The following is an 18206-nucleotide window of genomic DNA, read 5'->3' on the forward strand; positions in this document are numbered from 1 at the left end:
TTTTAAGTCAAACAATTTTTCATAACTTAAACAAATGTGGGATTCAAAATAGGTCAGTTTTGATAAATAGGCACTGAAAATTTCACAACATAATCTGACAAGCTGATCATATAAGTGGTTTGTTAAAAAAATGATACAGTTAGTGTTTGTGGATCCAACCAACAAAGGAGAAATAAGGGAAATTAAGACAGACCTATACTACACCAATATCCCTGCTTTTAAGATTCACAGCACAATCTACTGCAACTCCATGAGGTGGTAATTCACAGAGGTACGGGCCTTACTTGAAGCTCCAGAGATGTTGATCATGAATTTGGCTTCCTTTGATGTGAGATGGCCAAAGCTGTTGACCCATGCACACACGCTGGTATTTACAGTTGTTTCATGGACGCTGGCCAGTCCACAAGCAGACCACTCATATGGGGAGCACCAAATGAGTTCCAGCCACAGTTCTTTTACAAACTTTTAATGCCTCATGAAGACAGGAGGATCTCTTCCAAGTGCAACCTGGTCACATCAGGGCACATTCAGCAGCAGAAATCTGTTTCCAGTACAGTCCTTGGTATGGCTAAATTCCACAGTCCCTTTTTCAGCAGTCAAAAATCCATGATAAATTCTGTACAACACTGCAGTCAATAACAGCAGCACCAGACAGTATATTAATTTCTTTACCATAAAGCTGTGTGTAATTATAACTTTCTATGTGTGGTGTTATCAAAAGCATCACTGAATCTCTAAATATCAGATGTTTATGTCTGGGTAAATACATTGCTGTACAAGGTCTTTGACATGCAGGTCATGCTCTAGGACTTGGGAATATAAAGTAGTACTTGTTATGTGGCCAATCATAAAAGTGACAATTGTCTTCCTAACTGAAAATAAACATGAGCATTAGGAATTAGCAGTCTCTAGGATCCTAAATGCCTTAGAAATATTGTTTATCTCTCAATTTATAGTATGACATTTTTCCTCCCTCTCATGTGCAGTACACCAGACACACTACTGCTATTGCATTTGTAGGGATGTGTAAACAGAATTTCTTCCACTTGGACTGAATAAGACACCCTGGGGGTTTCATTGGAGTGAACAAGCAGAGAGGCTTGTTCCAAGTAACAAAGAAGGCAAGGGGCAGGGGAGAAGACCCAGTACTAAAATCATGAACACCTTATCAAGGCATTTCTGTGCTTCATGGAGACAGATGGCATATACACTTAAGACAGGGAGCTAAGACAAACGGACAGAACAACATACAGGACAAAGCACCTGATTAAATACTGCCTGAAAATCTGTTTAATCCTGTGAGTCAGAAATTTAAGGCTGGTCAAGAAAGCTACCTGTGAACAACAATGCTCCTTGTTGTTTGCAAAAAAAAAATTAATAATTAAAATAAAGGAAGGGGGTAAAAATGACAAGAGCTTTGAATGATATTTGGCACTCTGCCTCTGAAAATGATGACAAATTCTGGGATTTAAAAGAAAATATGACTCTAGTACCAAGCAGCAATTCCTATCTAAACAATGCAAGCCTGGCTGGCAGTTACCTTTCTCTCATGTTTTGTGCCTTCCCCAAGCCATTAAGTAAGAGATCTGGCCTCAGCTTGCGTGTAACCAGTAATGACAACCTCTTTGCAGTTATCTGTGTGCAAACAACCAGAGACATTCAGAACTCCAATACAGCATTTTGGAACAAAAGTAAATCAATCAAGAAATTAAATCTTTTAAAACAAATATTTTTTTCAAAGAATAAGAAAAAAAAAAATGTCAAGGAGAAACTCGCCCTCCATGCCCCACAATTCAACATGCAGAACAGTCGACCAGTGCTTTCACATCAGCAGGATGGTTCGATGCAAGTACACATATCCCGAGCCATCCATGGTCCCCGAACTTTGCGACATTGCTTTCAGGTGATAGAGACAAGATGGTCCATGCAAATGAGCTGACCAAAGTCATGTTGTGAGCAATCAAAATAGGATCCCAGACATCTTCAGAATGGTTTAGAGAGTCACAAGAAATGAAGTTCCCATGAAGTGGTTGGCATTTGGAAGCACACTGGTCTAAATATATCTCCCTGAAGATATGTTTATGTATTAGGGTACTGGCCAATATCTGATGCTATCTGTCATTTTATTGCGAAAGGAGATCAGGGCAATTAATATGGAGAAGTAGTAGCACTACCAGGATAAGATTCATTTAAAGCCAGGATAAGATTTGTTGGCTACCCAAATGGCATTTCTGACTTCAGATAGTAGTATCATGCAGGATTGGTACTGTATTAATAGAGCTTGGAGTAAGTCTATGTTTAATTATTTCCATTATGGGGTAAACAGTACTTGAATTAAGACAATTTAGCCGACTGATGCAGTTTGGTTTACAAGATAGATGGGATGGGAGATCGAGAGCGCCTCAGAGGACAAGGAGAGTTGTAGGGTGATGTTACTGGAGAGAGCCTCAGAGCATTGCCTGCCAAGCCCGCTATGTTGTTTAAGCTTCGGGATTTTTCATATCCTTTTATGAAAAAATGCACAGACATCAGTTGAATTCAACCAGAAAATAGACAAAGACAAACAATATCATGCAGGGTAATCAAAAGTGCTATTTCTGAGCTCAAAGAATTTGTTTACAAAGAATTCAATATTGAGACAATTTACTACTCTAAAAAAAAAAAATGAAGCTCACTGTAGCTGTCACTTCCAAAAGATTAAACCAGCTATCACAAATTACTGTTGCAATACTTCAAAATCTATTCGTTCGCAGATTACAGTTTGTATTGATGTAATTTTGGCATACACAATATCAGAAAGCTTTTAAGAATTAGGCAAAGCAACTTAAGTAAGATATAAATTTGGCAAATATTTTTAAATTTCAGAATATGTTCCTTAAAAAAAAATGAGCTATTTTTTCTCTTTTCACTTTTTATTATTACCAAGTTAATAAAGCATGCTTAACTTTAAGTGGACAACTCTTTTCCAGCATATTTAATCTTCCAGCCTTATGAGGTTAAAAGGATGATTCCTAAATAATGGTTTTTAATGCCATTATCTAGATGATGTAGAATGAATGCCCATTTCTAATCCCTTGTATTTTAAAAAAAAAGTAAAAAGAAAAGAAAAGAAAAGAAATGAATACAAATTGAGTGATAATTTTAGTAAATTAAAGTCTGATTTTGATTTGATATTTTCAGCTGACTCTCTGCCAGGAATTGAGAACAATTTGATCTTAATCCACCTTTTCTTTCTATTATCGTGCATTCTAATCTTTTGTTCATGATCATCATGAACTTACAGAATGAAAGATACTTCCCACAAGCTCTAACCTATTGCTTGGCCTTAGCTACTCAAGCAACACCCCATCAAGGTCACCTTTGGAAGGATTCATATATTGCAGTATTTTTTATTAGAAAAGATTAGAGGCAGGTAAATGAGGAAGGGAGTACCTAGTATAAAGTTAGAAGTAAAATTGTCTTAAAAGCCAGGCAACTATTAGCTGAAAAAGTAGTTATATTATACAGCTTAGCAAGTAAATGTTCTGAAAAATCCACTGAAAAAGTGTTGTAGATAGGAAAACAAAATAGCTCTACTGTGGGGTAAGGTTGGAATAATAGGAACCTCTCCCTACATATACACCCACAAACTTTCAGCAGATTAGATGTCTTCTTTGATATTTTGTAAATGGAAATTTATGTCATCCATTAACTACAATAAAGTTCTCTAGGACATAATTTCTGCTAATGAGAAAATTATCTGCCTATATATTTTGTTAGTATTTTGAGCTATAAAGCCTGGGAGGTGGTATATATTTCACTCTCCTCTGGTGGCTGATGGAATAGTTAATGGGAGAATGTCTTAAATAATTAAAAAGGAATTGCAAGTCATTTTTTCTTACATAGGGATCTTCACATGCCTGGTGGGCTAGTTATCACTACTCTTCTGTAATGCAATTGGAAATATAACTGGGAATTGTAGAAAGAATAATTTATACAAGTTGACTTGGATTTTTAGTATAACCGAAAAATGTAAACTAGACTATAAACATTGATTGGTTTTGATTAAAAGCAAACTAGTGAATATGTATGAAAGAGGTTGTTAATAACTAAAAATCATCCTTATAAAAATGTACCTTTTGTTCCTCACAGTCACCATGTTCTCTATAAGACTTCCAAAAAGGTAAAAAATCTGTTTGACAATTTACATTAATCATGCTAGTTACATGTAAATCTTGGTTGCCATTCTCAATTTTTACTTTTCTGAATTATAGTTATTAATATAAATATTATTTATTCTATTTATAGGTCTTTTATTCTTAATAACTATGATTTCAATGTCCATTTGAGAAGGCTTCCTTTATAATTTAGTAACAAGTATTTAATTAGTAAAATTATGTTATTCATATAAATATATTGTTCCTTTATTCTGCAGGTTCATTTATGAACAGAAAATTTGATAAAATTTTGCCTTATCAAACTTCTACTGAATAGAATGACTAAAAATATAATTCATGAGAATAAACAACGTTGAACCCAATACATGGTATACATTTTATACAGCTTTTAAGAGCACATATTAGTTTGGGGCAGTATTGAAACTGCCTACTCATGTACTACCAATGGGTATATTTGTGTTCATGTAAAATGATTTCATAAAACTACTATATAAATGAAGACACAGGTTCTAAGTTTTGGGAGTTTACTCTTTTAGGGAATCCACATGTTTTCTTAATGTATGCCCAACTACATTTACATTTGTTGATAGAAAAAGAATACAATGGGAATCCAGTCATTTTTCTCATCTACATAGGGGAGAATTTTCATAACTCTAAAATCAGGTTAGTGTAGAAAACAATTTGAAAGGCAAGGAAGAAATCATGTAGGAAATAAATATCTGAGTAGGAGTAATAGGAGACATCTCTAATCTACATAAAGGAAAAAGGAGAAGAAATAAATGGATTTCTAATAGACATGACAAAATAAGACACTGAGAAGATTAAGTGAAATTAGCCAGAAATGTTACCAGACCTAGGAAAAGAACACAAATCTGCAAAAGAATTAAGCAAGAATGAAAACGAAGTTGATTATGGTGAGAAATGACAAAGAATAAAAAGCTCATAGATGAGTATTCAAAGACGTTCTCACTGATAAAATTTGTAGTTGTGAAATAAGATTGAATGTATAGTTTTCTCATATAAACTGAATATCTTATGAATTGCTTTGCTCATGAAACTTTGCTATTTTATGGAAAAACTATATTTATATAGTGCTTTATAATTTGCAAAGTCTTTTTTCATATGTGATCCCCTTTGACAGTTTAAAATTCAAAATATTTTCTAACCTGGAAAAAAAAATTCTATCTAGATCCTTAAACATGTAACCCTAGTATAAATATTGCATGTGATACTTTATTGAATGATGCTCAAAATACACATAAATCTAACCACATATTACATACAAATACATATATACATATATAAGTATATATGTATACACATGTATAGTGATTTAAGATTACAATGCACTTAAAATACTGTTCTATATTATTATTTAGATATTATTATTTAATATATGTACATATATTTTGCTCAAATACTATGATAGAATATTAACTATCTATATAAAATATTTAAAAATTGTTGTAACATGATATTTAAATGTAAAATAGCAAAAAATCAAATAAATCTATTCAGATCATTGAAATACATTTTGGTGCAAGGGATAGATGTAGAGACTGAAAGTTCTTAGAATGAAGAAGGATTTAAAATATTACATATTAAAGAAACAAAAGAAGAGTCCTTTGTCTTCTCTTTCAGGACTCACAGGTATGGAGACAGAAAGAACAATATAAAGTGCCCAGGAGAAATGAAAGAGAAGCACAACATGGGTAACGAGCTATTTCAAAGAAAGCAGTCATCACAAAATAAATATTTTAGGCTTAAAATGGTAAAGTATTCAATAGGAAGAAACTGCAATGAATAGCAAATAAGCACAATATTTTTAAAATGCACTTGCACTAACATGAAAGTTTTGGAGTGGCTTTTCGTTCAAATTCAGTCAACTGCATAAGAAATTATTATTCCTTCATAAGAAATTAGTAGTTCTTTCTCAATTCTGTCAATAAACAGAGAAAAATAACCATGGCACTAAAGCCACTGGAATTCTCAAAGTAGGAGGTAATCTAAGAGCATACCAGCACTTTGACAATGGTGGGTTATAAGTGTCACAAAACTATTTCTTAAGGAGAAGAAAAGGGTCCAATTGTCAGTTCGTAAAGTTTACTAAAACAAAAACAAAGACAAAAACTAGCACCTAAGGAATAGTCATAGACACTTGGCACAATCTAGGGAAACGAAACTGTGCTGGAGTGGAGCTTCAGTATTCTGTTATATTCCTTAACAAAGATGTCTGTCCAATACAATGTATTCATTCCACAAATATTTATTAAGTATCTTCTATGTGCCAGGCACTGTTCAGTGTCAATTAAAAAAATAATAAACTTAGAATTATTACTGCCCTGAAGAAAAATTCCGTAAATACATTTTGTAAGTACACAAGTAGCCTTTCCAGTGATTGGGTATATTGTTCTATATGGCTGAGGATTTTGTACCTTAGCAACCTTCTGACATTCAGGTAAACCACTGGGAAAAATTGCCCAAATACTGGATAAGAGACGACTAGAGTACGTTTAATGTTTTACTTTGAGAAAAGCTTTATTATTGTTTTAAATTATTAATTACTTATCAAATATATGCATAGTGTAAATTAGTGAGTTTAATTCATTGTAGGAAAAAAGATAACTTTTAAAGACTGCTGAATCCATTGTATTAAAATAATTAGACGAGTGACTTAATTTTTAAATACTTCATTACAATTCTGCCCATAGACAAATGAAAAACCAAAATATAAAAAAAAGAAAGAAGGGTGAAACGCCTTTTAGATATGACAATCAAGTCGGCTGTTATGTATTTTTAAATGTTTATAAAGAGAGAAGATATGATGAGGAAAAGAGTACCATGATGGCACAGTTGCTCCTAGAAAATAATGAAAGAGCATTTTACAGCACTCCATATATTTGCAGCATTTAATTGCTAAGTCACCTGTTAGGATCTGATTAAATGCATGCCTACCTTTCCTGATCCCTCCATCAGAAGCACACGTGTAATCACCTGTCGTCAGTAGGAAACATGTTTCCCCTCTTCTGTGTTTGTCTCTGGTACTAGAGCGTCTGATGGGGAGCCTTTCTGGGGGTGATAATGGCGGCTCACTTCCTGTACTGTCGTCACCTGATAACACTGGTCACAGCACCATGCCCATTGACAGACAGTGATGGATGAGGAAATGAGACAGTACAAAGAGTTTACGCCGAATGTCCATAGTACAGTCACTCGATATACAAAACACAATAATCACATCATGATAAGAGAAAGAATTTGCATCACTCATTACAAAAATTTACGTGGAGCAAAATGGAAATGTATTGAAAAGGAGAGAAATGTTGTTTGGGAAATTTTAACTTCATTTTGGATTTTATCTAATAGGACAGTAACTTTTACAAAATCAATGTGAATTCAAAATAAGTGTGATAATGAAGTAGCACACAAATTAATATCTTTCCATTTTTGACATGTTATCTAGTTAATGCAAATAGACATCTTTGAAAGTGGAGCCTACTGAAGGAAAAACTCCTAAGTAAATATTTGTCTTTGCAGTGCTTTAAGACACATGCTTTTATTATTTTCTGAAAGTAATTTTCCCCAAAAAATTGTAATGAAAATAATCCTGAAGTTCACAAACTTTATGTCCAGTTTCTCTATTTTGAGGTGACATAATATTTTTGAGCCTACCAGTGGAAAAAGATCAACTTCTCAAATGCCCTTGAAACAACTGTTTACTTCTATATGCTTGCCAAAGACTTTCACATCCTATCAGCCTAGATACTAGCTTATAACAATGTTTGCCCAGGCTGAGAGTGTGTCCTCCTTTCCATGCCCTTCATACGGGCTCTGCGCAAGTACGTGAGAGCAGTCTAATGAGAGCAGCAACATCAACTAAATTTCATCTTTCATAAAGACATTCCTGGCATAACAATTCTCAGATACATATTGACAGAATTTGCAAAACAATCTACTAAATAAACATAAGGACTGCAAATAAAACCTTTTAAAAAGCAGTTCAGTTCCAGCCAGTTTTTTTTTTTCCATCTACCTCATAATAACTTTTGGAAGCTAAGGAGGGAACCTGTGAAAATGTCACTTGCCTTTTCTGTTTGTTTGTTTGCTTGCTTGCTTTGTTTAATTGGTGTTATTTCTAAATAACGCAAAATTATTCACATGGGATTCTAGTAAGTCATTTTTCTACAAGAAAAAGATCAAACCTACCTAAGTTATAGGGAATGCATATATCTTAACTTTTCATAGTGGACAAAATCTAAGTTGTGTAAACTACAAAATATTTCATCTGTAGTAGACATAATAGACTAGAGATGACACTATTGACTATCACTTTGGCAAACTGAATGTCAATTTACAATCAACCCTAGATTATCTATGACAATAGAGAGGAATAGCAATTCAACTAATTGAAGCAGTAAATCATCCAAAACTGAGTTCTGGGAGGGAACAAAGCCCAATGCAGAGTGCATAAAAAAGGAAATCTACAGAGAAATTCAACCTTGCCATTGATTAGCCAAAGCAGATCATCTATCCCCTGAATAATGTTGGGCTGATTATATTACATAGCACCTTACCCAATCCAAAGGGATTATATTGAAATATCCTAATTTAAGAATAATGAAAACTTAATGAACCCTCCATAATATTACTGAGGAAGCTATTTACTTTGAAAAGGGACATCTTACATATCACCTCTTTGGTGTTTAGGCCTTTGAAATGTAAACGTCCATTCTTCTTACATATCTTCTTATTGTGAATTAGGTTAAAATGCATGGCCCCATGTGGCAGAGATAAAACTGAGACAAACACGCCAAGCCAAATGATATGGAGATCAACATTTTGAGAATGAAGGATGGAAAATGTCCAGTATCGTACCATCACATCGTGCAGGGAAACAAAGAAACATTGGCACAAAAGCAACAAACAGGCAAAAGAAAAATTGGTACCATCAGCAAAGGGCATTCCCACTAAAGCAGGAGAACTCTATAGCCAGCTATGCAGACTTCTACTTAGGATTCATTTAGAAAAGCTATAATCTAGCTATCTACAAGCCTGACACAAACACATTTTTTGTGAAGGGGTAGAACGGAAAACTCATGAACATTTGTGGAAAATGAGAATGCTTGTCTTCTATTTCAGGGACATACTGGTCTATAAAGTATTTAATGGCATGCATTTGAAATTGTGCCTTACCTGATCTGTTATGTTCCGGAAGCCGATTGTCTTTGCCCAGACATGTGTCACCTTGTGTGCTATTACAGGCCATATTTAATTCTGTCTTGCAAAAAGTAGGCGAGGTTGCCTGAGGGGCAGGAGGGATGTGCTTCTTTCTTTTTCTTGGAAGTTTCTGCTTCGCCATTGCCAAGGAGTAGTACATTCCAAAATTGTTGACAATGACAGGCACCGGCATGGCTATTGTCAGTACTCCAGCCAGAGCACACAGGGCTCCCACAAGCATGCCTGACCACGTTTGGGGGTACATATCTCCATAGCCCAAGGTAGTCATGGTCACTACAGCCCACCAGAACCCAATAGGAATGTTTTTGAACTGCGTGTGCTCACTAGCTGAAGGGTCATTGGGTTGAGCTCCTACTCTCTCCGCATAGTAGATCATAGTAGCAAATATCAAAACTCCTAGAGCCAGGAAGATGATCAGCAGCAAAAATTCATTAGTACTTGCTCGAAGAGTGTGTCCAAGCACCCTCAGACCTACAAAATGGCGGGTGAGCTTGAAGATTCTCAGGATCCTCACAAACCTGACCACCCTGAGGAAGCCAAGTACATCTTTAGCAGCTTTGGATGACAGCCCACTGAGTCCCACCTCTAAGTAGAAGGGTAGGATGGCCACAAAGTCAATGATATTCAAGAGGTTTTTGATGAATTCAAGTTTATTGGGGGAAAAAACAATGCGGACTAAAAATTCAAAAGTAAACCATACCACGCACACTCCTTCTACATACGTCAAGGCAGGATCCGTTTCGATTTCATACTGTAGAACGACACTTGTGCCATTGATGACTGGTTCTGTCTTGTTTTTAACAATATTGAAAGCTTCATGTGTCTCCAGGCAAAAAGTTGTGATTGAAACCAGGATGAAGAATAAAGAAGCAAAAGCAATAAACTGTAGAGAAAAAAAAAAGAAATAAAAGAAGAAACACAGAGTGATCTAACCATAATATATTTCAATCCAAATCTAAATGTATCAATCCCTGTAGAAGAAAAAGTGTAAACATATATTTGAAGATTTCACTTGGCATGTTACTCAAGTGTAAGAAGACATGTGTAGGGAACATTCATTAGAGTTGCACTGATGATATGTTTCAAGTTCTGTTTTCAGCTTATATAGGTAAAAAGTTTTGATTTATGTTGGAAAATAACTTGACTCTTTTGTGTAAGACACTATACCTGTGAAAAGAGCATAAAAATCCTTGCAAAAGAATGTTAAATGGCAACAGGCTGAAAAAAAAATAAATGTAGACAATGGCTCCAGATATTTTTTACCATCCTAGAAATCTTCACATATTAGATCAAGATTTACAACCATAAATATAAGGTGCAGTCCACACTGATAGAAATTTGGTAGCCACCCATATTTAACTGTATGTTTCTTCTATAATGTTCAGATTGTCATGAGGTATGAACATGAAAAAAAAAATTTGAGCTATGTTACCATTTATATTATATCAACTTAAGGCAGAGTCTTGTCCAAAAAAGCAAATCTAGGAAGAGTAGGCATCAAGACTGAAGAGAGAGAAAGAGTTAAGGAACAAATTAAAAGGCAGTCTTCTTCCTGTCCTGAAAAAGAACTCCAAATGTTAAAGTAATATGTTATAAAGTTGCGGGTTTTTTTTTTTTTAATTCAACATTTCTTTGGTCAATAATATATGAATACACACTTACTAATATAGAATAATAATAAAAGTTCTCACTTATATAGTTCTTACTAGCGCCAGACACTCTTCAAAGCAATTTATGTAATTAACTCACGTCAACACTCATAACAACACTACACCATCACCTTTTACAGTCACAGAGTTTGTCACTTCTCCAAAGTCATAAGATTACAAAGTGATAGACCTGAGACACTAACTTGATAAGTTTTGCCCCCGATTCTGTTCCCATAACTACCAAACTCTCAAATGTAGAATACAAACATGTTGAAACCTTTATTTATCTTGGGATCACATACTTCTTAATATTAAAGATCTGAAAACTTGAAACCCAGTTGTTTTAGCAAATGGCACTGTTGCCATTTGTCAGCACCAGAGGCTTTCAAAGAAGCTGGCAGATTCCTGGTGCTCTCTGATAATGCTCTTAGATTAAGCATGCTTAATGAATACCAAGAGACTATTCCTTGAATGTCTAAACAAATGAATTATTCAGGGAGAGGAGGTCATCAGTCAAGTGGAAGGAGGCCATTATTTAGAAATAATAGGGTATATCCCAAACCCAAAGCTCTTCCCTAATATCCTGCATCTCAACCATGACATTGAAAAGGTCTAAGTTTCAAGAAGAGATTGAAACCACCTCTTTTTTTTCCCCTGGTTGATCTTCAATGGACGAGATATACAGATCTCGCCAAATACATAAGAGATACACAAAAAGACTAAAAAAAAAAAAGAAAACTTTGGCCTGAGATTATCTGCTTCAAAGAACCACCCCAGGGGGTAAGGGCAAGATAGGGGTAAAGAATTAAGAGGTACAAACTACTATGTATAAAATAAGTTACAAGGATATATAGTACAGCTTAGGGAATATTATCCAATCTTTTTAATAACTGTAAATGGAATACAACCTTCAAAAGTTGTGAATCACAATGCTGTACATCTGAAACATATAATATTGTGCATCAACTATACCTCAATTAAAAAGAAATGAACCACTCCAAATTATGGACTTGTTTCTATGCACTGTGTCAGTTAGTACATCATTCATATAGTATTATAAGGCATGTCATTTTCAAGGCTTTGACTTATTTTTCCATGCCTATCTACCAACTACCCTTGTTTTTGACAGGCGATGAAGTGAAAATAAAAGATATATATTAAGGTGGCTTTTAATCTAAAGCACTATGAAAATATCAGAAATCATTATTATGTATATTTTAGTATACTTAAAAAATATAATTATTACCTCAGTAAGAATTACTAGAACCTGGTGTTTATGTTCATTAAATGAGTTATGTTGTCAGGAAAAGGTCAAAGAAGTCTTAAGATACCACACTTGGTGGTTGGGATTTAAGTAACATGAATCATTTTGTACTTGGAAATTATTTAAATTGCCCACCCATATTCCCAGAAAAGGAATTTGCTCACATTCATTAGAACACACCTGGGGAGCTTTACACAAATGCAAATTCCTTACCTTCACGCCAGATGTCAGACACAGATCCTCTTGTTTGGGGAGATGGAATTTGCATTTAACAAGCTTCCTAGGTGATTGCTATGCATAGTAAAATTTGAAACCACTGTTCCAGTGTTTTTTCAACAGACTGATAATACAAGATTGATAATTCATTATTAAATGAATTGGAGCAGTTTTTAAATTACAAGAATTTGTAGACTCTTAAAAGAGTCTTCTTAAACCTTAATAAGAATAGTCCACTACCTCCTACGTAATGGGATGTTTAGGGTCTGTGTGTGTATGTGTGTGTGTGTGTGTATGTGTGTGTGTGTTGTGACATAATTCTGGCTTCTACACAAATACCTGTGAATAAACAAAGCAACGGAATAGTTTCTAAGTATACACAATTCTAAGACACAAAACTTTAGAAACCAAAAATTGTCTGTTTTTATGTCATTGGAACTTGCATTTATAAATATTTTTATTAGCATTATTTAAAGAACTACATGATGATTTTTGTATTTGTATTATTCTTCATTGTAATCTTTATAACTCAGTATATCTTTAGCTTTTAAAGACTTTGTAAATCTGCTGGAGTGTGATAACATTATAATAGGAAACTAAAAAGGGTATAAAGAATGGAAACAAACTTTGATATTCCTGGAAATATACAGTATTCACCTTAGAAGTACATCATTATTTTGCTTAAAAAAACAGCTAGATAGGTCATTTTTTATTTATAAAGGCTAAGGACACTAGGTATGGTCTAGAACAAGAGTTGTAACTGAGAACGAAAGTATGCTTCATAATAACATGGTAGGAAATTGGAAGTTGGCCTCTGTCAGCCTGCAAGTGAGGACCTAGGAAGGAAGTTGAATTCTGAAGAGAAGGAAGTGGAAAATGTCTCTAAAGAGAAGGAGGAGAGGCCCATAATATGAGCACAAACAATTGAGAAATCCCCCACAGGTACAGCAGCAGAACTTTGGGAGACCAATGGAGAATATTAAATTCTAAGATGAGGCTTGCTCTGTTATGCCTTCAGCAAAAGGTGGTTGTACAAAACAGCTTGGTGTTGAAGGTGCTTTGAGTAATGAAGGCATTGGACCATGGGAGAACAAAAAGAGGACATCAGTCAACCACGGGAGGCGAAATACGTACTGAGATTCAAAACCATAAGAGAGTAACAAATAAAAGTAAAACGTAATAAGGAGAAATGCAGCTCCCAATAAAGTCCTTGGAGATATTGGGAGACAGAGCTTCCCATGGAATGAAGAATAGGATCTCAGTTTATTAGGAACTTAGTTTGAGTATCAAATGAAAGGGTGACTCCAGAAACCTTGAAGATCTAGAATTACCCAGAGGCCACATTTGGATTCCTTTAGCAAGGAACTTGTGCACTTTATCTGAACTTAAATCTAAGAGTCTTAGATATAGAAAATGTCTTCTTTTGTTCCTGACTCACTGAGTTAAGCTGAGATGGGTAAATATGAGGTTAGATTGAATAATATTAAAAAAAAAAAATTTAAAAAGGAAATAAATGGGGAAAAAGAAGGTTTTATTTGTTTTCCTCTTCACTGAACTGGGAACTGCTTAAGGACTGGAACGATGTCATATTCATTTTTGTACCTCCTGCTTCTGTCACAAGTTAGTATTTAGTATGGCTGGATGGATGAATAGAAGGATGGAAAAGTTAATAAAAGAATAATAAATTAACAAAATAATAAGGTAGACTATATTCTAGTGGGGGTAAAAATGATGTGAAAAAAGGAAATAACAGAAATGAAAAGTGAAAGTGTGCATATTGAAGCAAAAAAGCCAAATTTACAGCTGAAGCAAACTGAATTGGCTCACAGGTCCAAATGTTGCCAATGTTAGCTTCCATTCATTCTGTTAATGAAGATTGTATCTTACCAGGGAGTTGGGGAAGAAACTTATACTGCCATCTTTCTCTTCCTTTTCCCCTGTGATAAGACCACAGACTCCTACAAGCATTAAATGAAAATAAAAAGAGGCATGTTAAATACTAATTAAAATGTTAGAAAGCTTTCCAGACAAAATGTAGCATGTTGACTGAATTCACAGAACTGATATTTCACCCAAGGCAGTTTCAGGCTGGGAATATCCTACTAAAATATTGGCTTGTGTGTCCAGTGAGTAGTTACTTTTTCTCCAGAAGCTCAGTGCCCATGCTTAGCAACATAGAGTGCCACAAACTCTCTCTCTCTCCCTTTTTTTTTTCCAATTAGCAGTTATGGAGTAGAAGTCCTCAGCGTCCAGGTTCTACATAGAAGGTATTATGTCAATCAACCTCGAAGCAAACATTCAAGTAGAATCTCCAGGTATATATAATAGGCTGAGAGAAACGGGGAAATTGCGGTATATTTTTATGTTTCATCATTTTCTCTTTCAGGTTAGCATTAAAATATATGCAACTGAACTCAACAACTAACATTCTCTAACACCATACACAAAAATAAACTCAAAATGGATTAAAAACCTAAATGTAAGGCCAGATACTATAAAACTCCTAGAGGAAAACATAGACAGAACATTTATTTTTTTATTAGAACTATTCTTTTTTTCTTCTAGTTTTATTGAGATATAATTGAAGAGCACTCTTTGACATAAATCACAGCAATACTGTTTTGGATCCATATGCTAATGTAAAGGAAATAAAAACATAAATGAACAAATGGGACCTAATTAAACTTAAAAGCTTTTGCACAGCAAAGGAAACCATTGACAAAATGAAAAGACGACCTAATGAATGGGAGAAAGTATTTACAAATGATATGACCAATAAAGGATTATTATCCTACATATATAAACAACTCCTACAACTCAACACAGAAAAAGCAAACAACTCAACTAAAAAATGGGCAGAAAAACTGAATAGACATTTTACCAAAGAGGAAATGCAGATGGGTAACAGGCACATGAAAAGATGATCAACATCACTAATCATCAGGGAAATGCAAATCAAAACCACATGAAATATCACCTCACACCTGTCAGAATGGCTACCATCAAAACACAAATAACAAGTGTTGGCAAGGATGTGGAGAAAAGGGAACCCTCGTATATTGTTGGTGAGAATGTAAATGGGTGCAGCTGCAGTGGAAAACAGTATGGAGGTTTCTCAAAAAACTAAAGATAGAACTATCATATGACTCAGCAATTCTATTCCTGGATATATATCCAAAAAAAAAAACACCCAAAACATTAATTCAAAAAGATACATGCACCCCAATGTTCATAGCAGCATTATTTACCATTGCCAAGATATGGAAGCAACCTAAGTGTCCATCAACAGATGAATGGATAAAGATGTGTTGTAGAGATATTTACGTGCACACACACACACACACACACACACACACACACACACACACTAGAATACTACTCAGCCATAAAAAAGAATAAAATTTTGCCATTTGCATCAACATGGATGGACTTATAGGGCATTATGCTAAGTGAAATAAGTAAGACAGAGAAAGACAAATACTATGTGATATCACTTATATGTCAAATCTAAAAAATGCAACTACTGAATATAAAAAAACAGAAGCAGACTCACAGATATAAAGAACAGACTAGTGGTTACCAGTGGGGAGAGGAAGGGGCGAAGGGGCAATATATAGGGGTAGGGATCAAGAGCTACAAACTATTAGGTAAAAAATAAGCAACAAACATATACTGTATAATACAGGGAATATAGGCAATATTTTATAATAATTGTATATGGGTATAACCTTAAAAAATTGTGAATCACTATATTGTACACCTGTAACTTACATAATATTGTATAGCAAATATACTTCAATAATAAATAGCTAGCTAGCTAAATAAATAAATAAATAAATAAATAAATAAAATTGAACTCAATAACTAATTCAAAAGCTCCAGAACTTACAAACATAATGAGAACCAGACTCATTAAGTGACCCTTCTCCATGCTTCCCTAGCCCAGGATCACTGATGATATTGTAGCAATTTTCACACACTTTTGTTACTGAATCTACACACCCACAAGTTCTTCAAAGACAAGGACTTAACATCTATCCTTAGAGCCAAGGACAAGGCCTAACCCATGACAAGAAGTAGGTGCTCAGTTCTTATGAAATTAGTAAAGCAGCACTTTTTAAAATATTTATTTGTTACGTAAAAATTCTGTTCGCCGCAACACAGAATCTGTCTTTTAAAAGTCACTTCATCTTATTAATTCACAGTTAGAAATATGGACCTTCATTGCAAAACTTAAAGGGAGAAAAAATCTGAAGAAAAATTAAATTCACCTCTATTTTTTAATGAAAGTCAATGAGATAATTTAATACTTGGAAATAAACATTATGAGAAGATTTTTAAGACAAGTTACTTAAATGTATGCTAAGGAATTTGTTTTTACAATCCCACATGAGGTACACCTATTTTTAGTTTGTATTTCGAGAGCATTATATATTTTCCAAATGGGAATGCTTCATTCCTATTGTGCTCATTCTGCTTTCCTCTCTTAAATGAAATCAATACACGAGAAGAGCAAGGACTTCCAATGATAAAGTATCAGAGCTCATAGTGCCTCCTGATCCAAAATCTCCACTTTTAGAAATTTACTCTGGTAAAATATGTATATAAAAGTACAAGGATATATGTAGGGGATTAACTTAAGCGTTATTTGTACCCGAAAAGACCCAGAAAAATGTAAATATTCATAGTCATGGTATTGTCATAAAATCGCATCACAAAGAATGATGTAGTTCAATACATACTGACCCAGAATGATCACTAATGAAACATATTAAACAACAAGTGGCTCATAGTAAATACTAAGTATCAGATTCTATTCTAAATGGCTGTGGCACAACAATACACAGTCCAATCCCATTTCTTTCTTTATGTACAACTAGTGTATGCAAATAAATAGAAACACTATATCCTCAGCAGTGGTGATGTCTGGGTATGAGTGGTCTCAGGTGAGTGTGTTGCTAATGGAGAATCATAACTGATTTTATAAATGCCTGCAAAGTTTACATTTTTCACAAAATTTTAATCATGTATTTTAAGTTTAATTTTAAAACAAAATTCAAAGAAAGTAATGACCAAGAGAGGATTAAACCTGGATCTTCATTCTCAATGACCATTAAGCTGATTTTATTTGTCCATAGAAATTATACATTTGCAATTTTTCTTTTCTACAGCACCTGAACCTCAGCAGTTGCTCTTAATTATGTATGTATTCAAGTCCCATGTACTACTTTTGCCGTAATTAACAAGTGTGGTGGTGTTTACAGAAATGTGGTCTCTAGAGAGAGAAAAAGTCTCTTTCATTAGTAAGTCTATCCTCAAAGGCCAGCCAAACAGGGAAAACTAGAGACCAGTGTCTGCTGGTTCCATGCAGAGTTGACAATTACTTTGACTTCTTCTGAAGCCGGTAAAATCAATTTCTCTTCATCCAAGTTTCACCATTTAAAAGCAGTTCCACAAACTTAACTGCATTTATCGTATTGAATTAGATTGAAGAAAGCTGATCACATACATGATTACTAAACTCAGAAATCAGTGAAGAAGATTAAGCTACAGGTAACTGTATATAATCATGTATGTGTTTATAACAAGTTATATGTTTTATGTCTATATCTACATATAAAATGTGTTATATATATGGATAATATGTGTATTATACACAGTAGGTATAGATTAAATATAGAC

General features: G+C 34.3%; 1 protein-coding gene across 1 annotated transcript in view; it reads right to left on the bottom strand.

The window, feature by feature from the left end:
* Positions 1-2334: 2334 nt before the first annotated feature.
* The window catches only part of KCNC2 (potassium voltage-gated channel subfamily C member 2), a 202296-nt gene continuing 186424 nt past the window's right edge, over positions 2335-18206 (bottom strand). The window contains exons 3-5 of the mRNA XM_068560441.1: positions 9351-10278; positions 7113-7277; positions 2335-2504 (exon numbers count right to left, since the gene is read on the bottom strand). Of these exons, the coding sequence (XP_068416542.1) occupies positions 2368-2504; positions 7113-7277; positions 9351-10278 (1230 nt within the window). The 3' untranslated portion in view covers positions 2335-2367. The remainder of the gene's footprint in view (positions 2505-7112; positions 7278-9350; positions 10279-18206) is intronic.

This window comes from Eschrichtius robustus, chromosome 13, assembly GCF_028021215.1.
Source record: "Eschrichtius robustus isolate mEscRob2 chromosome 13, mEscRob2.pri, whole genome shotgun sequence".
Classification (NCBI taxonomy): Eukaryota; Metazoa; Chordata; class Mammalia; order Artiodactyla; family Eschrichtiidae; genus Eschrichtius; species Eschrichtius robustus.